This window comes from Macaca nemestrina, chromosome 3 (assembly GCF_043159975.1).
Source record: "Macaca nemestrina isolate mMacNem1 chromosome 3, mMacNem.hap1, whole genome shotgun sequence".
In the NCBI taxonomy this organism is placed as follows: Eukaryota; Metazoa; Chordata; class Mammalia; order Primates; family Cercopithecidae; genus Macaca; species Macaca nemestrina.
The window spans coordinates 56,420,239-56,442,478 of NC_092127.1; the positions used below are offsets into that span (position 1 = coordinate 56,420,239).

The following is a 22,240-nucleotide window of genomic DNA, read 5'->3' on the forward strand; positions in this document are numbered from 1 at the left end:
ATCCTAGAGCTTTGTTTGCAAACTTAATGAAAAGGAGCTATGTAGAACCTTTAGTACCTTGTAATAATTCTTCTCACTTCTTCTATAATCTGTCTAAACATATATAACATACTACAACATTTATTGTAGCCATGATGCATATAAATTTTATATGCATTTTCCATGGAACGTGCTGATAATCCAGTGAGGAAAGTTAAATAATTAGTCACAAATCATAAAATAAAAAACTAAGGCACAGTTTGGTTAAGTGATTTTTCAAAAGTCACACGGATTTAAAGTATTAGAAGACGGATGGCAACCCAGGACATCTACTTCCATGTCCTGAGTTTGATGTATGCATAAAAGGTATCAGCTTTGTGTATTTCAATTCCAGTTCTGCTACTAGTTTGCCAAAGGACCTTAAGTCACACTCCTCTGGCCCTAATTTTCCACTTCTGCAAAATACATGGAAAAATAAATCAACCTTTCTCAAAGTATGTTCCTCATAACTTTCATTTGTAGCTGCTAATTTTATTAAAAAAAAAAAAGTTTCATGAACAGTGATTAGGAATAATAGGCTAAAAAGTGTTAGATAAGTTTTTTTTTTTTTTTAATTGAAGGACTCACGAGATTTATTTATTTATTTATTTATTTATTTATTTATTTATTTACTTGAGATGGAGTCTCGTTCTGTCTCCAGGCTGTAGCTAAGGAATTGTACATCTTTCAGGAATTGATATAGGATGCAGTATCCATTTGAAAATAAAAATTCCAATACTTCACTTCCACCCCAACCCTCAATCTAGTGGAACTGAAGGCTTAGGGAGCATACATTTGAGAATTTTAAACAAGATCTTTAGATCTCATTTTATTCCAATGTATTATATTGTGCTTCATTGTATACTATTCTATTCATTACCAATAGTGTTACCATCTATTCTAAACTCATTTCTCTCTCTCTTTCACTCAAACACACACACAGAAATACACATACACAGACACAGACACACACACACAAACAGTATAATATGAGATATGCTGTCATAGTCTGGAGATGTAGGAAAAAGCATAAAACCTACAACTTAGGCCTTAAAGTCTTGATCATTTCCATTATTTGAACTATGAACTAACTTTGTTTTACATAGCTATTTGGTTTAAATATGGGAGGGGTTAATGTATCTAAAATAATTTATCTTTAAAATTCAATACATAAGATACCTATTTTAGACCTTTTTAATAAACATTAAGTGATGAATTACTTCATTTTATTTTGTCTTATTTCCCATACCACTTAAGGGAACTAACAGCAGGTGTCATTTGGCCAGAGGCCACTTCTCAGCTCCAATACTCACTAGCCTTAAAATTAAGAAATAAAGTTTACATGATTTTCACATCTTTATCATTTTAAACAGATTAAAGATAGTACATTTCTCATGTAAGTGTAGTGATGACCAGCATAGCACTTGTCACAGAAGGAGCACTCAATAAGTATCAGCTTTCACTGAACTTTAGAACTATCTTAGTTTTTATTTTTAAATGATTCTTATATGCTTGTCACGGTTTGTGCCAGTTTGGAGCTGCATTTTCTTACAAAAAAATGTTTTTATTACTTTTGGTGCATATCTTGGTATGGAGTTGTATAAAAACTCATGGTAGAGATGCTCTTTACTTCCCTTTATTCACTGGAATAAAATGAGGTCTAAATATCTTGTTTAAGAAGAGATGACTTGTCATGCCTGCTGATAAAATCTAGAAACCACTATTGCCCATCACCAATGACAGGAACAATTTTAATAAGTCATTAAGAGTATTATAAGATTTTAACGGTTTATTATGCTTTTTTATTTCTATCCAGAACTTCCCTGAACAGGGAATTCCACATGAATATATGCAATGAGTATGTCCCCAGATCATAAAGGATTCTCCCTATAAAATGGAAATTATTTTGTCTAACATCATTCTGATTAAAATTTAATTCATGACCGTAGTTCAGATATTAGAAATAATTTGTGTCTGTGAGTTAACTAGCAAAACTTCACCAAGGTCACATGATTTTAAGTAGTAAAGTGAGAGTTCAGTTTGTAATAATTTTAGAGTCATCATGCTATCCATTATATATTGTCTGTGTATTTCCTAAAGTATCAATTAATTAAGTAGAACTAACCTAATGCATACATTAAGGCATAGGTTTGAAACCTTTTAATTTTTAAAAACATTATGTTAATTATTTCAGGAAAAAAACATTTTAGTAGATTGGATTTTTAAAAAATTTTAGTGTCAGAGCTAATTAACAGTTATGTTTTCCTTAACTATTACTTGAGTTATCATTTCCTTCCAATACGTACTTTACACATTATAAGTGATAAAGTTTGCAAAGTGCAAAACTTGGTAGAATTTCCTGGCTTAGAATGAATACCTAAGTATTGTATTCCTCACATACACAATTCCCTTTGAATCAGCATTAGTTTCAAAGCGTATGCTTTGTTCAAAAAATTTTTGCCCTCCTCTTATATTGATTTCAATTGTACCTACTTAATATCTGCACATTCTAGAAACACTAGAATTAAGGGGATTTTTGTCTTAAATTTAAAAAATATTTCTTTCTACTAACAAACCCAGATAATGTGGATATTCAATTCCTTTGTTTGGATATGATTTCAGGAGAGGATACGCGCTGTAAGTAGAAAAAAAATGGATTGCCTATGAATAGCTGATGCAAGAGAACAATTCTAAGATATATTTTTACTTAATTCAAAATAGGTATGATAATTATCGGATATTAAAAGTTAACACTACGTACTCTTCCAGTATAAAGTTGAGTTTCTTTATAATCTGTTTTTAAATAAGCATAGTATTGATTTCAAGTTATGAACATATAAAAATCCATTATTTTTTTTTTAAATCTTCCTGCTGTTAGTAAAACAGAATGTGGGTGCTTTAAATACTCTTGATGTGTCTGTCACCGGCTCAATAGTTTCCCCTCCTGTGCAGAAGAGGCCTTTGTCTGTCACTGGGATCACTATGGAGGTGAAGATTGCCATGTCGGTTTTCTATCGACCTTAAAATGTAAGCACCTCATCTAGGCTGCCATCTCTAGAATGTCAGATTGGGTAGATGATTCCATCACTAGATCGCACTGTATTTTGCCATTTGAAACCAGATGTCATTTCTGGGAAGACAGTTAATGCTTTCGTCACAGAGTATTTCTCTTGTTTTGCTTAACATCTAATCACCTTTCGGTTTTGAAGAAATACAAAATACTAGCTGATAAGGCTATCCCCAGGCAGAGTTTTCATGCTACCCATGGCAGTCTCTGCACTTATAAAGACCCTTCAATAATCTGTCAAAAACTGACATCACTGTGTGAAAGCTGTTCATTTCTATATCTCATTTTGGATTGATGTACGTGCACTTTTATATCCTTCAGTTCGACATAACATTTGGCCTTTCATGTTCTCAGTTTAAGCTACAGGGAATTCAGAGCTATTTCAAAGCATAATTATACCAATCTGCATATAAAAGGCTATATGTCCTACAGAGGATTCTATGGAAAGCAAACTGTTTCAAAGAAGAAAATTAGAAGTAATTCCCACAACTAAAATTCACTAAAGTTAATACATTTTTCATCTGATGAGGACAGCTTTATTTTTTTTAAGCCGATAGATCAATCCCAAAAATGGTGGGGATGATTTTTTGTGTGCAAGGTCAGGAAAAGAGGAGTAAGCAAGAACTGAAAATTGAAGAGAAAGTAAAGCAACAGGATGTGTACATTATACATATTGTTTTTGAAAATGGCCACATCACACCAGAAAAAATACTTCATATTACTGTAATACTTCATATTACTTCATATTACTGTATCAGACAATAAGATTCTCACCTACATAATGTATTAACTATTTATTGTTGCATGGCAATATACCCCAAAACATAGCAACATAAAACCACAAATATTTATTATCGCACAATCTGTGTGGTTCAAAAATTTTAGTGCAGCTTAGCTAGGTGCCTCTGGCTAAGGACTCTCAGAAAGTTGCAGTCAAACTGTCAGCAGGGGCTGTGGTTTCATCTGAATGCTCAACTTGGGAGTCTGTTTCCAAGCTCACTCATGTGGTAGTTGACAGCCCTTGATCTTGTGCCACATGGGTCTCTCCACGTAGTTGCCTCCACAACAGCTCTGCAAGGAATCCAAAAAATAGCAAGACAGTACATAAGAAGTTCTTCAAAATGGAAACAATAGCATTTCGATACCCTAATGTCAAGTGCGAAATCACTTCACTTTTATCACATTGATTTTTTAGAGGTGGTTTACTATATCCCATCTACATTCAGGGGAGAGGTATTACTCAAGGCTGTCAATGTTAGGATGTGAAAATCATTATGGGCCATCACAGAAGCTGTCAATCCTACATAAACACAGTCATGTTAAATTGCTTTAGGTACTTTTTTATATTGCAAAAGGCATTTCAGAATGCAAGTTCCGTCAATGTGGTTTTAAACTAAAAGTAATTTTACTAACAAACTCTGCATTCCTTTTCCCCAAATATATTGCTCTCCAAATATAATCTTGCTAGTTTTAGAAAGTTTCATAACTTGTAATTGATGAGTACAGTTACTTACATTTTGTAAGTAACAGTTTTTATCTTTTTTAAACATGAAAAATTGAAATTTGAAAAAAAAAACACAACTCACAAATATAATTGTGTAAATTCTGGAGCTAACAAAGTACTTAGCACAGAAGTTACGCAGCATATGGTTATCCTAGTCTTAAACAGTAAAATGTGTCTGTATGTGCCAACTCTTAATTATCAGCTCATTAACACTCAGGTGTCAATTGCTGGTGGCAAAGGCAATGCCCAAATGGCCTAGTTTCTGTCATGCACAGTGTAATTAAATTGACCTCAAGTGCTGAAGCTTGCTAGTTGTCTGATAGTATTTGGACACTAATTTCAGGCCGCTATTCATTATAGAGTAATATGGTAAATAAACCAATGCAATGAGAGAAAAGCTATATTAAGTTTTATATTGTAATATAATATAATAACCTTAAAGACAATTGAATAAATAATCACTATTCTAATCTATAACAAATATAACAATGCATATTACCCCTTTGGTTTTAACATTATTGTTTTAAAATTACTTTAGATTTCAAGATAATGATATTACAAAAAAAGTAAAAATAAGTTATTGTAATAGTGACATAGGGAAAAATGAATTACATATTTTATTATTTTATTTATTGATATGTAATGAAATAAATGAATTATTTATATTTAAAATTTGTTATTAATTCCAAATTGTGATTCAATTTCAAACATATCAATGCTTTTCTATATAGCCCTAACAACAGCAAAAATATTTAAAAAAAAATACTAAAGAGAATCCCATATTCAAACTCTCAATAATGTAAGATCAAATTTCCACATGACATTCTGCGTTACGCTTATAAGACTTTGCTTATTATGTCCATAGATTATTTTCAAGCTCCCAGTTACAGAGAGGGGAGAGGTCAATTAATGCACTAACATTCCTTCCTCCTAAAACTCTATGAACGTGAAAAAAAGTTTAATGAAAAAGTTACAATGACAAATGAAAGACAAACAATTGAGGAAATAACTATGACAACATTCTGAACGTTTGGAAGTAGATAAAAAGGCATAATTGACATACTAACTGCAAAAGTTTTAAAACCTTAGCTGGAATCTAAGAGTGTAAAGAAGAAACCTGGTTTATCCCACAGAAAATTCCAAAGGCTCAGTAATTGATAGCACAAATTAGTTCTGAAGTAGGGGTAAAAATAAACCTAATAAAAAGGACCAAAAATGTTATTAAGAAACAGTTAGACCTCCAGATGTCCTCATCAACTGTGCACATGTAGACGATCAACTATTCCCTCTGGTTAGAAGACAGGAGATTTATTATTCTCTAAGGAGGTTGAAACAGAGCGCTCCTACATTAGAAAACAGCAGGTACAGTTTAAAGTGCAATCGTCATACCAAGAAGTCTGGATCTTGGGTCTTGCAGATTTTTTTTCCTAGTTAGTTTTCAGAATTCAAGTACCCAGGCTTATACCCTTATACCTCCAGGCAGAAGACCTGAAAATATTTCTCTTGGTTATCTAACAAGACCAAGAAGAAAAATAGGCCTAAACATATTGACCAGGAGTTCTCCAATTAAATTTTAGCCAGATTATCCTACAGACAAACATACTCAACAAGTCCTCCACACAGGGGCAGAATTTATCTTCAGCATTTTAGAGTACCTAAATTCTTAATTATGAGATGACAGCCAAGTATCATAAAACGTTATGAAAAGTCTCTAACATAATTATAGGAGACACTATCTGGAAAAAATGAAATGTAAAATAAACTGTCATCAATATATTTGGATGAATAAAATAAAGTATTGCATACACAAAGAGTTAAAAGTACTTTAAAAGAGGAACATTCAGAAAACAAAAATTACTTAGAATTCAAGTAACAATAATAATAGTAATAATAAAATAAAAAGCTCAGTAGAGGTTTGGAATAGATACATAACAAAATACCCCAGAAAGTACATTTTTAAAATATAGAAAAGAAAAAGTAATGAAAATTGACAGAGCAGTAGAGGAGGTTCAGCATCCAAATAATGAAGGATCCAAAAAAATGAAGAAAAATAAGGGAAGAAATGATGAGAGTAATAACTCGAGAAAATTTCCAAAAGTTGAAAGACTTGGGTTTGAAGATTGAAAGAGCTGACAAAGTGCCTGCAACACAGATAAAAATGGACCATCAAGTTACACAATACCAGATTTCAGACCTTAATCACAAAGAGATTATCTCACAAGTTTACAAAAGAGCTGGGGGATCCTGTGTTCATGAAAAGTTTATTTACAAAAATGGTCCACTTTGTTTAGAAGATGATATGGAAACCCTTTCAAAGAATCAAAGCTTAACAACAGAAAAATTTGGCAAGAGTCAAGCCTGACCAAGACCTAAATTCTTCAAGTGTTCACATAGAGTTTTGGTCTTTTTCATACTAGATACTGCTCACCCTTAGTGTCTGAGGCCTAAAATTAAGGCCCATTGTTATGTGTTGGCATCACGAGGAAGGACTCAAAAAGTCTAACTTCAAGTTCCCTTCCCACTCTGCTCCAGAAGATGAGGTCTCTTAACCAAACCATCCTCCTTATCAAGGAGACCAGGCACAGGCCCTGCTTATCCTGGGTTTCCTAGTAGTGGTTTCAGTTCCCTGCTAACACATGGAATTATTCAAATAAGCTAATCACATCATCCCCTTGGAACCAGGGTTCACTTCTTGAAACACAAAGCTTTTCTCCCACAGTCCCTGGTTGTTCCCTTTGTTTCCAAGTGCAACCTCCACATGGTCCTGTGCAGAATGTAGTGTCCTCCTCTCCCAGGATGTGAGAAGATGTGACTAATAAATTGTTGTAGATGCCATTTGTCCAGTGTCCAGCTGCAGATTCTCCATCCCAATAATCCCAGGGCAGGAATGTCTCCCTCACCAATAGAGTGAATAGGAGGCAAGTAAAATAACCTCTTAAAGAATGACCTCCAACCATGACCAAGGACACCTGGTCAACTTTAATTCATTGCTTTTGGCTAAGTACTTTCATGATACTAGGAAGGCCACATGCGAACAAACCACTAATTGTTTCCAGTACCACTTTGTTCCTTCTCTTCCCTTTCTAGGAAACTCTTGTTTTTCTCCAAAAGAAGAATTCTTGTTAATTGACTATACCTAGGCATGACTGACTGTTGGGTTTGGTCTGTTTTTGGCAAGTGTCCCTGAGTCTCCTGCCCATAAAAGTAGTGACAACACAGCACCTTAAAGGTAGGCTGGTGCTTGAGTCCTGCCTATCAAGGGTAATCTAGAGCTCTCTGGTTATGGCATCTAATCTAGTGACCTCCATTAGCTGCGTGGGACAGCCACGTGGATATTAACTGTGACTGTACACCCCCAGGAGGAACATGGGATGACACATTGCCAGGTTTGTAGAAAAGAAGAAGACTGATACCCTAGAAAGAATTAAGCATGGCTCCCAGGTTGCCTAACGAGAGCTGCCGTTCAGGCAAAGGTAGCCACCTTGCCCATTTCCTGTGTAACTGTTTCCCTCAATGCATCCCATGCATCCTCCTGACTCCCAGGGGTACAAAGGTAGACATCCATGGCAGCCCATGGTCAAGACACTGATGGAAAAATAATGAGAGAGAGTTTAGGAGCATTTCTTACCAGCCCCTCTTAAAACAACGGAGAGGTAATGCAGCTACTCTCCCAGTGAAAAACCCTATCCAAAATACCTAGGCTTTTCTTAGTGTTGCTGTTTACCAGCATGCAAAAGTACTTCACTGCCATGCCTGCCTCACAGTCAAAATGACCTTACTAGATGCGGTCTCCAGCACTGAAGAGATTGACTGATATTCACTGGGGAATGAGATAGCTGTCTACAGGTGGACTACTAGGCTCCCAACATTTTTACCCTCAACCACACAGAAGGTGTCCACCTAGAGTGATCAGGAAACAGACTGAAAGCTGTGATTATTAAACTTTATATGTTTAGAAATTCAAAATATTCTGAGGAAATTTGTACAGAGAGATTAAAAAAAAAGGAGAGAGGCTGCATGCCTATAGTAGACAATGGTTTTGAGAATGACCTCTGGGTCATGACCCCAGAACTCTTCCATTGTGCCAAAATGTTGTCTGTTTCTCTGTCGCAATAAAGATCATGATTCTTAGCTTGACAGGGTAAAATACCCATGACACCCCTATGGCATAGCATAGGTGTTATTTAAAACCCAACTTAAGTCTGGGGCTCTTAAACCCTATGATACAACCATTTCCTTGGAAAGGGCCCCTAACCTTTATGATAATTATTTAAGGTTTGCTAAAGTAAAAAGTTTGTAACTATGAGCAGAGTATAGAAGGGAAAATTTGTTAGAAAAAGAAGGAAGGAATCTTGGATACAGAGAGAGAGAACAAAATTCAAATAAAGGTATATAATTTGACCACTTCTCATTGCTTCTGGAATCTCTATACCATGGCATAAGCTGACAGTGGACTTCTCCTTGGCCCTACACCATACATCTTTAGCGTGGCAATTTTTGGTCACATACTGGGCTTTTCTGGAAATAGAGAACTCTCATAGATATTGGCTTCTGATCCTCCATACCAAGCTGGCCATTATGCCCTGAGTCATGAAATTAGCATTCCATAAGTTCTGCATAGCTACCTAGGACTTCCTTCAACAGACTGGCACCAAACTGGACCCTCTAATATAGCCTCCCTGCAAGAATGAGTGGCTTCACCTCTCCTCAGCCTCTTGTCTGATGCCTCAGTGCTAGAAGAGATCAACTCACTTGTGGAACTCTTAACAACCTGCGAACAACTGAGAGAACATGTTGATACACTTTATGGATCAACTACCACCATTATACGTGATGGAGCTCAATGGAATTTTACTGCTTTTCAGTAAAATTCCTCTGTCAGGATGTCCCTGATAAACAACAGGATGAAAGGGTCAGCATAACTGGCCAAACATAAGGCAGTCAGTTTTGTACCAAAAGCCCCGGATGGAAAATGCCTTCTTCCGTACATTTTCATAATCTCTCAGTCTGTTGTCTAAGAGTTGATCCCTTGGAGGTAAAGATCTCTGAGAATCTCTTGCCCCACAGAGACATAATATAAAAATCAAGGCAACAAATGTCACTATATGTACTAGGGCCACAATACAAGGCCTCACCAGAACACTTCTTATTCCTTTAAAGTTGTAAACATTATTGATAGTGATTAAGGCATTTACTTTACTTCTTAAAATAGACAATGTTGGGCTCTTAAAGAAGGTACTCAGTGCAACTTCCATGTACCCTCAAGACCCTGAACAGCCAGGTTAAGTAAAAGGCATAATGCTATCTTCAAAGAATTGCTGTTTAAGCTACTAACTGGTAAATAGAACCCCTGCTATTGCCATAGGTATGGATTAGCTTAAATCCACATCCCTCTGTATTCTCTGCAATAATGCCACACAAGTCCCTCACTTTTCTTTATTGGTCATAAGCGGGACACCACTAAAGTTTATGTTTTTGAAGATTCCATCATTCATAGCCCTCTTTACCCTGGTCAAGTGCATACTTCACATCCTAGGGAGTTTGTTCCACTGCATAGCAATCTACTTATGACAAAGATATAAACTGATGCCAAGGCTTCAAGGAGATAGTGGGGGTCTAAAATTAAGGCCCAATATTACGTGCTGCCTTGATATCTTATATAACCGAGAGAGCCTCAAATGCCCTAAGCCTTCTGCATTCTGATCCCAAAGATAAGATTCCCCTAGCCAAAGAATTGTCTTTATTAGGGATCCTCAAGCACAATTCCTTTTTTTCTTTTTCTTTTTTTTTTTTTTGAGATGGAGTTTAATCCTGGTTGCCCAGGCTGGAGTGTAATGGCATGATCTCGGCTCACTGCAACTTCCGCCTCCCAGGTTCAAGCCATTCTCCTGCCTCAGCCTCCAGAGTAGCTGGGATTACAGGCATGATCCACCATGCCCGGCTAGTTTTGTATTTTTAGTAGAGACTATGTTGGTCAGGCTGGTCTCGAACTTCCGACCTCAGGTGATCTGCCTGCCTCGGCCTCCCAAAATGCTGGGATTACAGGCATGAGCCACCGTGCCCAGCATAATTCCTTTTTATCCCTAAGTAGTGAGGTTTCAGTTCCAGGCCCAGACCCAGAGAATTACTCAAACAATTCAGTCACATCCTCTAGTGGGAGGTTGTTTGCTCTGTCCCCGAGTGCAACCCCAGCAAGGCCTTTTTTGTCGTGCAGGTTCTTCCCCAAGGTTGTGAGAATATTTGACTAAAAAATTGCTGTCATTGTCATCCATCTGTCCACTGTTAGGTGTGTGTCTCCATTCCCATAACCCTATGGTGGGAATGCCTCCTTCAATGGGGTGAATAATACATGACTAAACTACCCTTTGCATGCCTTCCTATTTTTCTTTCAATGCTTCACTAAATTAGTTGAAGTATATTGAGCTAGCTTGGGTGAAATTATTGGGTGAAATGATGATGATTTTGTAAAATCAGGTTAGTCAGATTTACTCTTGGTGATGCAGCAGTTTGTTCAATGTGATTTCTCTGGGAGACATACTCATATTTGGCTCTAATTGTGCTTACTCACTACCAATATAACTTGTCATTAAGAGGAATAAAAATGCCTACATTTCATTTTAATATAAATCTATAAAAGAATAGTAAGAACTGTCTTTAGTTACTTAGACCAAATTTAACAGTGCCTTTTATGAGAGAATCATCATTATGGATGAACATACTAAGAAGTGGAAATTTTAAAATATAAAGTGAGGTTCTAGATGTTATAATTTACTTGCATATTTTCAAATATAACTACTCCCAAGATTTCAATTTAAAATAAGACACAGAGAATGGAAACATAGCTTGGCACAGGTGGAGAGTTCAGAGTCAAGAGAAAGGATTAGTGTAGGTTGTTAGGTTTATTATTAGGTTCTTCCATGAGTTGACTTATATTTGTGTTATTTTCTTCATAGGTGGGATTCAGACCAAAATATTTTTAAGGCCCTGTTCTGCATTAAAATTCTATCATCCTGTGGGACCTGCTTAAAAAATAGAAAATGAGATTAATTGCTAGTAGAGGTTAGAAGATAGTTGATGAACATAGACTTAACAACTTGAAGGTGTTAAGACTTCTTCAAAAATAATTGTTGAAAACATTAGTTGAACTCAGATTTATAGGAAAGATTTTAAAATGCCTTTTACAATTGTTGCATCTTTTAATTTTTTTATTAACATTTTCTTTATCTTTATTACTTATTGTTATGGGTGTGTTACAAAACAAACAAACAAACAAAAAAGCCAGAAAGTTGGACTTAACCTGTGTTATTTTTACATGAGTCAAGCCTAATTGGGTACATATACTAGTCAAAGTTATACATACAAAAAAACTTTAAAACTATTTATAATTTACATATATTTATAAAATTGCTTCTAAACATTAATGAGAAAGTTTTGACTTAAGATATTTAATTTAAATAGTATTAATAACCATCAGTTATTACACAGAGAATAAAGCAGAATGCAGCATGGATAGTACCATTTTATATTAGAATAAAAATTAAAGGCCGGGCGGGGTGGCTCACCCCTGTAATCCCAACAGTTTGGGAGGCCGAGGCGGGTGGATCACGAGGTCAGGAGATCGAGACCATCCTGGCTAACATGGTGAAATCCCGTCTCTACTAAAAACACAAAAAAATTAGCCAGGCGTGGTGGCGTCCGCCTGTAGTCCCAGCTGCTGGGGAGGCTGAGGCAGCAGAATGGTGTGAACCCAGGAGGTGGACCTTGCAGTGAGCCGAGATTGCGCCACCGAACTCCAGCCTGGGTGACAGAGCAAGATTCCGTCTCAAAACAAAAAATAACTAAATAAATAAAAAATAAAAAATTAACAACAACTGTGGAATTGTTCAACTATAATGTACTTCAGGCCCCACATTGGCAGAAAACATAGTAAAATTAAATAATAGAATTAGAAAGCCTTTCTACAAATAAGATACCTTTCTGCACATTGTTTTTTTTTTTGTTTGTTTGTTTTCCTTTACCTTAACTTGTTTAATGGCATTATGGTCCTCTCCATCATTTCTCCCTCGTCTTCATCAGCTGACTGACCATCAAGGTAGTGAAGAAGTACAGTCTATTTGTCCTCTGAAAGGCCTCTCAATTCTACCCTCTCCCCTCCATTTTTACCAGTTCATTCTAAGTCAATTGGGTTCATTTGTTCCTTACCTAGAGATTCACAGTAGTCTCTTCTTACCCCAACATCTCTTTTTCTCTTTTCCATTGTTGCAAGTTATCTTGCTATTTAATTAATCAACGTATTATTATTATTATTATTATTATTATTATTATTATTATTTAGACAGGGTTTCACTCTGTCACCCAGGCTGGAGTGCAGTGACACAGTCTCAGCTCACTGCAACCGCCACCTCTCCGGCTCAAGTGATCCTACCATTTCAGCCTTTCAAGTAGCTGGGACTACAGGTGCACGCCACTACTCCCGGCTAAATTTTTAAAACATTGTTTTGTAGAGACAGAGTCTCTCCATGTCACCCAGGCTGATCTCCAACTCCTGAACTCAAGCGATCCTTACACCTCGTCCTCCTAAAGTGCTGGGATTACAAGTATGAGCCGCCAGCCAGACAAGTTATCTTGCTAACTCTAAATTAGTCAATTCTTAGTTATTTGTAGCATTTATTTTTATCTTTTATTGTTATTATATGTAGGACTTGGATAGACACTTCTATAGAGTGTTAAAAAATGCTTTCTCACACACACAAAAATACATCTTAAAGTAAAAAAATCACCTAATATATCCTTTTCACTCCCAATAACTGATTTCCAGTTAGAAGTTTGCTTCTCACCTCAGCAGTAACATCTATAACCAATAACCACACTGTTGTAGCCTTATCATATAACTTGATAAAAAGCTAGGCCAGTATTACATATTTTTGCATGATGTTAGTGGTATCACCAATGTTTCCCTATTCTGGTTTCTAAAGTTATAAGGACATCATCCTAGCATCAGGAAGACACCTTTAAATGGAGTAATATTTGCAAACACTGTCATGTGAGGCCATACATCATTGTCAAAGAGGCAATGGAAGCAACGTAAGCATCTATGGAGGCATTCAATGAGGTGGTTTGATATTACCACATTTTAAAATAAAATTTAATATACTTCTTAATGTTGCTTAAGGAGTACTATACCACTTTATTTCATTCTTTGTCAGGTTAAAATAGAATTACTTATCATTTGTTTTCATTACTTTTTTCCTTATCTTAACTTATGTATCTTAAAATGTAACTCTCACACACCTCTCATTCTCTCTGTTTTTAATTCAGTTTCATTTGGTATATTCTGTTACAACCATGTTTTTTTTTTTTTTTTTTTTTTTTTTTTTTTTTTTTTTTTTTTTTTTGAGTCTTCGTAGCCCTGTCATAAATAAGGGTGGTTTTCATGTAATGTTAAAATAAATCATTGATTGCGTGGTGTTGAAAGGCCCATGCCAGTTTGTTGATGATCAAATACTATTGCTTTCCAAACAGGCATGTTGATACTTTAAAGACTAACATTAGAGGGGAACAAAAGGTGGATGTTTTACCTATAATATGATTCTTTATGTTCATGTAATTCTTTCATATGAGCCTGTTATTACTTTTCCCAATTACACACACACACACACACACACACACACACACAATTTTGAGAGAAATATTTTGCTAGAGAAGTTTGAAATTGGCTATTCACTCTATTATTAATTAAGAAACACAACTGAGAATAAGAGAATTCTCACATTTTTGAAGTAACATTTAGAGTTGTGGGCTTACACAATTCACCATGCCAACACTTCTTTTTTTCATGATCAAGATAAGAGTTTTTCATAATGCTAGGGAGAAAATGGAGATGGGGATTGTGTTTCAGATTAGGTGATTGCAATGTTATCTAAATGTTCCTATCTTTCAGACAGATTGGTTGAGGAACTGCCCAATGATCATCAGATGTTTTCTACAAAAAATAAAGAAGCATACCAAAACAAAAATATCTTCACCTACACAATATTTTCAATATGGATCAATTAATTCCCTTCACAATATGAATACTCCTTTAGAAATATCAGTTAAGTTACAGATTAATTTGAACTACCTTAACTGGGAAATTTAAAACCTAGTTTTCCTGACAAGGAGATAAAACTTTTGATTCAAAAGAAAAAAAAAAAAAAAAAAAAGGAGATTTTAGTTATATTCTGAACACCCAAAGGACACCTCTAGGGAACAGAGCCTGTCAAGCTAAGTAATGACAATTTCAAGAAGTCTACTATTACAGCAACTTTTAAAATTCAATTCTATTGAGCAGATACTAAACACTGCCCTAATTCATTTTTATGAAAATCATATGCAAACAAAATGATTCTTTCAAATATTCGGTATTTCCAACAAGCATTTATTTGTATGGAAATACATATTCAGAAAGGACATTAGGGTCAGTTAAATATGTCCTAGTGCAAACATACACATGTATTTTTCAACAGTAGAGATAGAGGACTATTTGAGAGTCGTAAAATGAAGGGGTGGAAGAAAGTGAAGCTAGCCAGATGTGTTTTATTTTTTGTACTCCATACTACTGATAAATGGAGAGGCAAATATGAACTGAGCTGATGAGTGGATACCAAAGGCAAGTCTACTTTCATCTTGAGGGTTTGAAATTTGCACTGCTTAGACACAACTCTGTGGCAGGTTGGAATTTAGAGAAAAGAATTTCTTTTGTTTGTAGACTGTATTCTATACTTTTGGTAACCAAGATCAGTGGTTAAATGTTGGGAAAAAAAAGTAATAACATATACTACTTTCATTGTGAAACTACCATTGTAAAATTATAACTGAGAAAATTATTGCAGTGAAAGAGATCCAAACTAGCCAATCCCATCTTGCTTTTAACCTCCAAGCTGTCCTTGTTCACTCCTAGGCATAGGCCAAGCTAACTTTGGGAGAAACTTGGTTTATAGTTTAACTTTGAAACAAAGATGATAACAGCCCTTTCCCAAAACAAACCCCTTTCCTGTCTGGGGACTAGACTGCCTTTGTAGGACTAAAAAATTAGCCACAAGATTAGAGATTATGGTTTAAGAGTCATGCAGTTGAAGGCTACAAGATTCTGACCTTTTCTAAATTTCTTCTGGGGATAACCTCACTATTGTAATACCTAAGATCACTGTTTGAGATATTTTGGAGACTCTGTACTTAATCAATCAGTTGGCACCACCCAGATTGATAAACTGGTGCATCCGGTCTTGTGACCCCCAGCCAGGAACTAACAGTGCAACATGACAGCTTAACAGCTTCTATTTCCTATGATTTCTTCTCTGAACCATCTAATCAGACCTGATTCACTGGTCCCCTTACCCACCAAATTATCCTTAAAAACTCTGATTCCCCAAATACTCTGGAAAACTGATTTGAGTAATAATAAAACTCTTGTCTCCCTAACAGCAGGCTCTGCATGAACAACTTTCTCTATTGCAATTCCCCTGTCATGATAAATTGGCTGTGTCTAAGCAGTGGGCAAGGTGAACCTGTTGGGCAGTTACAAGTCTGTGTTAGCATTGTGCTATGCATTTCAGATTTATCCGCTCATCTAATCCTCACATCTATTCTACAACTAAGTGTACTTATCCATATTTTACAAAGGGTAAAAGATTAAGATTCAGATGTGAGCTAACTTCAAAAATATCTTCCCTGTTTCCACAGCATTAAATAAGTTTAAATTTGAAATACAGATCATATGGTGTAGTGCTTTTCAAATATTTTGGGGAGTGATTCACAGTAAGAAATATATTTTACATTGTGACCTATTTTATACATATATCTGAAAAAAGCTTCACAAAGAACCATTTGCTTTTACATAAATGATGTATTTTGATGCTTTTCTAATCTATTTTTCTATTCTATTTACTTATTTTTTTATGTTATAATCTCGGGCCACTGATAACTCTCAACCATAAATTTTGATCACTTAATTATTTGATTATTTAATATTTTCCTCCAATTTCCTTGGAAATTAGAATTTTCCTAAAAGCAAATAGTACCATTCATTCGTACATTCTCTCACTGTCAGACCTCAGTATATGTCTGTCATCTAATACAATTTAATTTTACCACTGAAAATTCATAATTTTAAAGAGTCTATGTTATATTTCCCAGAAAGAGTGAAAGTAAGGGATAAAAGGTAGAGATATACAGGGAGAACCAAGGCAACTTGTAATCATAGCTGTTAACATTTCATTGAGAACTATCATTCTTCTGTATTTCATTCCCTTCTCTTCCACTGAATTGGTTTATTAGATGTTCAAAGCAAGAGAAACGCCTAGCCACACCCTCCCCCCCGGCCAACTTGTTGCCTTATAAAATGAACCTTGGTTCAGATATGTGCAATTTGAACTCAAGAAAATCAGTTACAGAGAAAAAAACATGAGATTAAGAAGCACATTTCTTATTTTACCTTGTAGTTAATTCAGACCTAAATTTCTATGGGGTTAATTTGATTATTTTAATATTGTAAAAAGTATCTGTCCCTTAATTCACATTTTCTACCTGGAAAATGATACCCATATGGATTTTTTCCTTACATTTCTGTCAACTTTAAATATGAAATGCTGTGTTTCTAAAGTTTTAGATAAAATCCTTTTCTTTTATTGCTTGAAGGCACTCATATCTTAAGTACAACCTCTATGTTAATCTTTGTGGACCCTTGGATTTACTACACATCAAAAAAAAGTTAAAAAGTAAATACAGCATTAGGTGGAAAAATAGATGCTTCTATGACTCATTTTGGGTATCATGAGAATCATATACAACGAAATGTCTACTTTCAAAACTATAAATATAATGAAATTCTTTAAAACCTAGCATATGCTGCTTCAAATGAGACTCAGTTTTGAACAGATGTCCCCTTAGACCTGTTATATTAAGACTGAAATTACTAAATCAGCATTAGATGTTTTTAAACTTAGAGCCATATTTGCCACTGATTTTTATTCAAAGCTCCCTCAGGCGTCAGTGGAAGATGCATGCATGGAAAAATGGCATAATATGTATCCTAGTTTTATTTATTTCATATGTATACAGCAGTATAAAATAATTTATTACATTTACACTCATTTTACTTATGTATTATTATAGCATTCACAGTAACAAACACTATAGTTAAGATTGAAACTCATCTTTAGTTATAATACCCTGTTTTCACTCACAGATAACTGTCTCAAAAATGTGTTTAGAGCTGAAATTCCCTGCTTACTTTCAGCTCTAGCATGTATGAATGTATTGGAAGTCTGAGTTCTATCATTCAGAAATTTTTGAGTCTCATGTGAAATTTAGTATTTTTTGAATGATGAATGCAAGATTTTTATGCAACTCAAAAACATCTGGAGAGTAAAACTTCAAACTAAGCATGTGACAAATTTTCAAGAAATAAAAGCAATTTTTCTAATGTTACAAATACTTAAAAAATAACAGTGATTAGAAATACATGCATGCACACTAAAAGTATTAGAATTTTAGTCGTATTATTGCCTGCAATACTCTGGCGGCACCCATCTACCCGCATTCTTACAGAATGCTATAATCTAAAACCTATGCCAAGATTTGAAGAAAAAAATACTCTACTGAACAGTTTCACAAATTACTGTATAAGGATTTTGTCTGACTTCACAGAGGGATGTTTCTTGAAGTACTAACAATATATAAAATAATTTTACTACTTCATGGTGTAAAAAATATGGAATTCCATTATTTTCTGTTTTTCCTTGTTAAAAAGGAACATAAAAGGATGTTAAGTGCAAAGCCTTTACCACTACAAAATTAGACTTGAAAAAGATAAAGAACCCAAGAAATTGTAATATGAAAAATATAAGATTTTCAGAAAAATCATCAAGTATACCAATATTTTAAGTATTTTTGAGTTCCTTGGGTATCAATAGCACACATAGAAAAATGAGGGGGGAAAATACATGCAATGACAAATAACAGTGCTATGATCAGTCAGTAACTTAAATACTTTTCTTGATCTTGCTGAACTTTTGCCACATTCTGCCTGAGTAATTGTTTTAAAGATTAACTGAGCTCCAGTAAACAATGTTTAGAAGGTAAAATGGTACAATTAATGTACAGTTGTTAAAGATTATGTTGAGAATTGTGAGATTCTTTTTCCTCCTCTTAATTGAAGAAGCAAGATAGCTTCTATAATACAGAGAATCTGATGGCAAATTACAACCCAATTAACAAATAAAACAATGAGAAATTAAAATATTCAAATATTCAACTATAGTTCTTAATTTGCAATGTTTGATAAAGGCATTGCATTTAATATCTTTATAAAATAAAATACACATTTCCTTAATATTTGCCGAGAAAAGACACACATATTGACACTATTATATCTGTGAAGTAATTCTGATGTGATATTTAAATATGATTTAAGATGATTTCACCAAACTATGTTCACACGTTAAAAATTAGAATTCTACATGTGGATGAAATATTTTCTAAAAATTGTCTTTTGACATACCTTTGAAACATTAAGACACTGTTTCCACAGGAAATTTTTTTTTTGACTTTGACTGCTCTAAAACTAACCATGTTAACAAGGAGTAAATGACATGATTATTTTTTTCTGAAATAATTTACTGATGAAATACTGTCTAATAAGATGGATATTATTTTTCTTTGATGTATATAAAATTATGTAAGATTGGATATTAGAATGACCAGATTAAATAGAAAGCCTATTCTAAAATTCCTTGATATATTAATCTAGTAAATGCTTAATTAGAAACTTTCATTATTTGTTGGTTGCACTTTCCATTTTATAGTACCCCTCATGGGAAGAAAACATTTTAACCAACTTACTAGAATCATATCCTTACTCTGCTGTAACTTCTAATTTACTTTGGATGCAACAGATAGTTGATTAATGACCTAATAATTTAGCATTTTATCCTTAAACAATACTATTTGTCCCCCAAATTTGGAAGAAATTCTGGTTTTGGTTTTGTAGATTGATGGTGTAATTTAAGAACTAAAATGTAAGTTAGTATAACTGGTTACTAGGATATATGAAAATAACTAATACACAAATATATAATATAAAAAGTTGGTTCAAGGGAGATTATATACAATGATATAAAAGGTTAAATAATTAAAGAAAAATGTCTTTGAAGTAAGTGACTTAATATAATTACTATACATGAAGTGAGCATAATCTTATTTTCAATGCATGCAGTAAGGAAGATAGATGTGGATATTCATCCATGATTGCAAAATGATGCATGAAAAGTTTTAATTAAAGCAGAGTGACTCAACAAGAAAATCATTTTCTTGTTAAACAAAAGAATTGGAACAAATAGATTTTTTTCCTGTTAAATTATGTATAAACATTTCCTTACTAAAATAGTCTATCATTCAAAATACTAATGTAGTAGCAATGCCAAAAGTTTAAGAAAATGTTACTGCTGCACTTAGTGAATTTATGTGCTTTTTGTATTACATATGATCTGTTAGCTTCATATATGTTTAAAGAGACTTCGAAAGGCTGGAACATTACATACATTATTTTGATATATGAACTGACTGGAATATGATATATTAATATCTAATTTGATAACAGTCAAATGAGAGATACCAATATATCACTCTAAATGTACATATCAGGACCTAAGTGTGTGTGTGTGTGTGTGTGTGTATGTGTGTGTGTGTGTCTATACGCATTTTAATGTTAAATCTAAGGAAAAATTTCCACTTAAGTTACATAAAATGTGATGAAGAACATTTGTCAAGTGTTAAGTTTTAGTCTATTCTTTAATAACACAGTGCAGCTCAAATTGTCATTGAATATAAGATCAGTTAAAAATTAAGGGAAGTATTTCAAAACAGGTTTCTAATTTGAACTGGGCAAACATTTTGCTATAATGTTGAAGGTTTGATATAATGTTTTGATATAATGTTTTAAAGGGTGAGGGGAGCTGTGACAATTTTGTTTTTTCCTTGAAAGATTATCTTACATTGTCTGATTTTTTTCCCCTCTCTCCAATGTGTTCTAACCAGCATAAACAGTAGAAAAAATATATAAAAGAAAGGAAAGTGCTTCTTACTAAATTTAATAATTAATATTGTTGACATAAAAGTAAAAGGCAAGCTTAACTTTTGAAGGCTGACTCATGAAGAATTTTTTCATTAATCAAACACTGACTACATTTAAGCTATAAAATTTTCACATGGAATACTGAAACAAAAATGTAATATGTTTCTATCTCTAAATTTATCTTAAATTTAGAGATCTTTCATATTTTAGTTATTCTTTACCAGTTCAGATGTTTATATATCTCCATATATTCATATAGAGTTATAGATGTTATATTCATGTGTAATTAAGTCAAAAAACTATGTAAAACTATGCAAAATAAAATTCTGTGTGAGTTATATGACTGATGACTTCTTAAAATAGTAATCTTCAGTTACATATTTTACACCACAAAATGTACAGACACCCAGTGTTTTTTTTTTTTCTAACAACAAATAGAGGTGAATTTATCGATTCTTTATAAAAGCTTTAAGTGATTCTAAATTCAAAGCCATAGAAATAGAATCAGATTCATGTAGATTGTTAGATAGTTTGATAGTACATAGTCAGTGCTCTGTCTGATAACATTAATAGCTACGTCTTTGGCATTGAAAATTCAGTATGAGTTTTTGACAAAATTTTGTAGCTTAGAGCATCATTTTCTTTTAAACAAGGAAAAACAGGGTTGAGTAAGATATGAAAATTGGGAGAAAACTATTAATGATTTTTTCTTAGTAAGTTTGTCGTTGGGACCCTGAATTACCTTTTATTTTATTGTATTATGTGGACTGTATGCATCCATTTAAAAACCAACTGAGTTGTACCACATTTTAGGAAAATTATATAATATAATATATATATTTTATATTTATTTAGAAGCTTTGAAATAGTACAGTAAACACTTTGCAACACGGTGTATAAACTACAGAATGTCTTTGATATTTTGTGGGTCTTCAGAATACAACATTTTTTATAACCCACAGGTGAAAAGAACATAATCACAATTTCTCTTGTAAAGTTGGAATAGTTTGGGGGACACTTGATCACACAAAAATAATATAAAACAGTCAAGTTTAAAACAGTGATATTGCATTTATAATGCACAAATTTCCTTTATCTTTATGACTGGCTTCTCGAGGTGAATATAAACATCTAAAGGGCTCAGTGACATTTGGAGAGAGAAAGATAGATAGTGCTGTAAACAGGCACACACTGATCGGGGAGGCAAAATCAGTTGCCTCTAAAGTTTCTACAGTTCTGCACATTTCAACTCATTTCTCAGGCCTGCTGAGAGCAATTAGGTCCTATAATTGGCCATGATGACTCCGCCCGAAATCTAAATCAGTTACACATGACTAACTGGATGGCCAAGATAATGAAGTTGAAAAGTTGATGCTTTTGTTGGTCGACTTTGTGCAAATCATGCTGCTTCAGGTAAGTCCTGTAGAATTGACTAGCATATCCTTTTCCGTGCTGTGAAAAAGAAAGAAAAATACTCTAAGAAAAATAGGTTGATTTTTGGAGTTTAGAATTACATGTTATTGTAAAAGAAAGAAATACA

General features: G+C 34.0%; 1 protein-coding gene across 2 annotated transcripts in view; it reads right to left on the reverse strand.

Moving 5' to 3' along the window:
- Window positions 1–643: 643 nt before the first annotated feature.
- LOC105486073 (protocadherin 10) overlaps window positions 644–22,240 on the reverse strand; it is a 62,319-nt gene continuing 40,722 nt past the window's right edge. The window contains exon 5 of one of the 2 annotated variants that reach the window (XM_011748751.3): window positions 644–4,156. In XM_011748751.3, the coding sequence (XP_011747053.1) occupies window positions 4,086–4,156 (71 nt within the window). In that variant the 3' untranslated portion in view covers window positions 644–4,085. Of the gene's footprint in view, window positions 4,157–11,804; window positions 22,153–22,240 lie in introns of those variants that run through there. The other variant, XM_011748752.3, reaches the window with a different exon arrangement.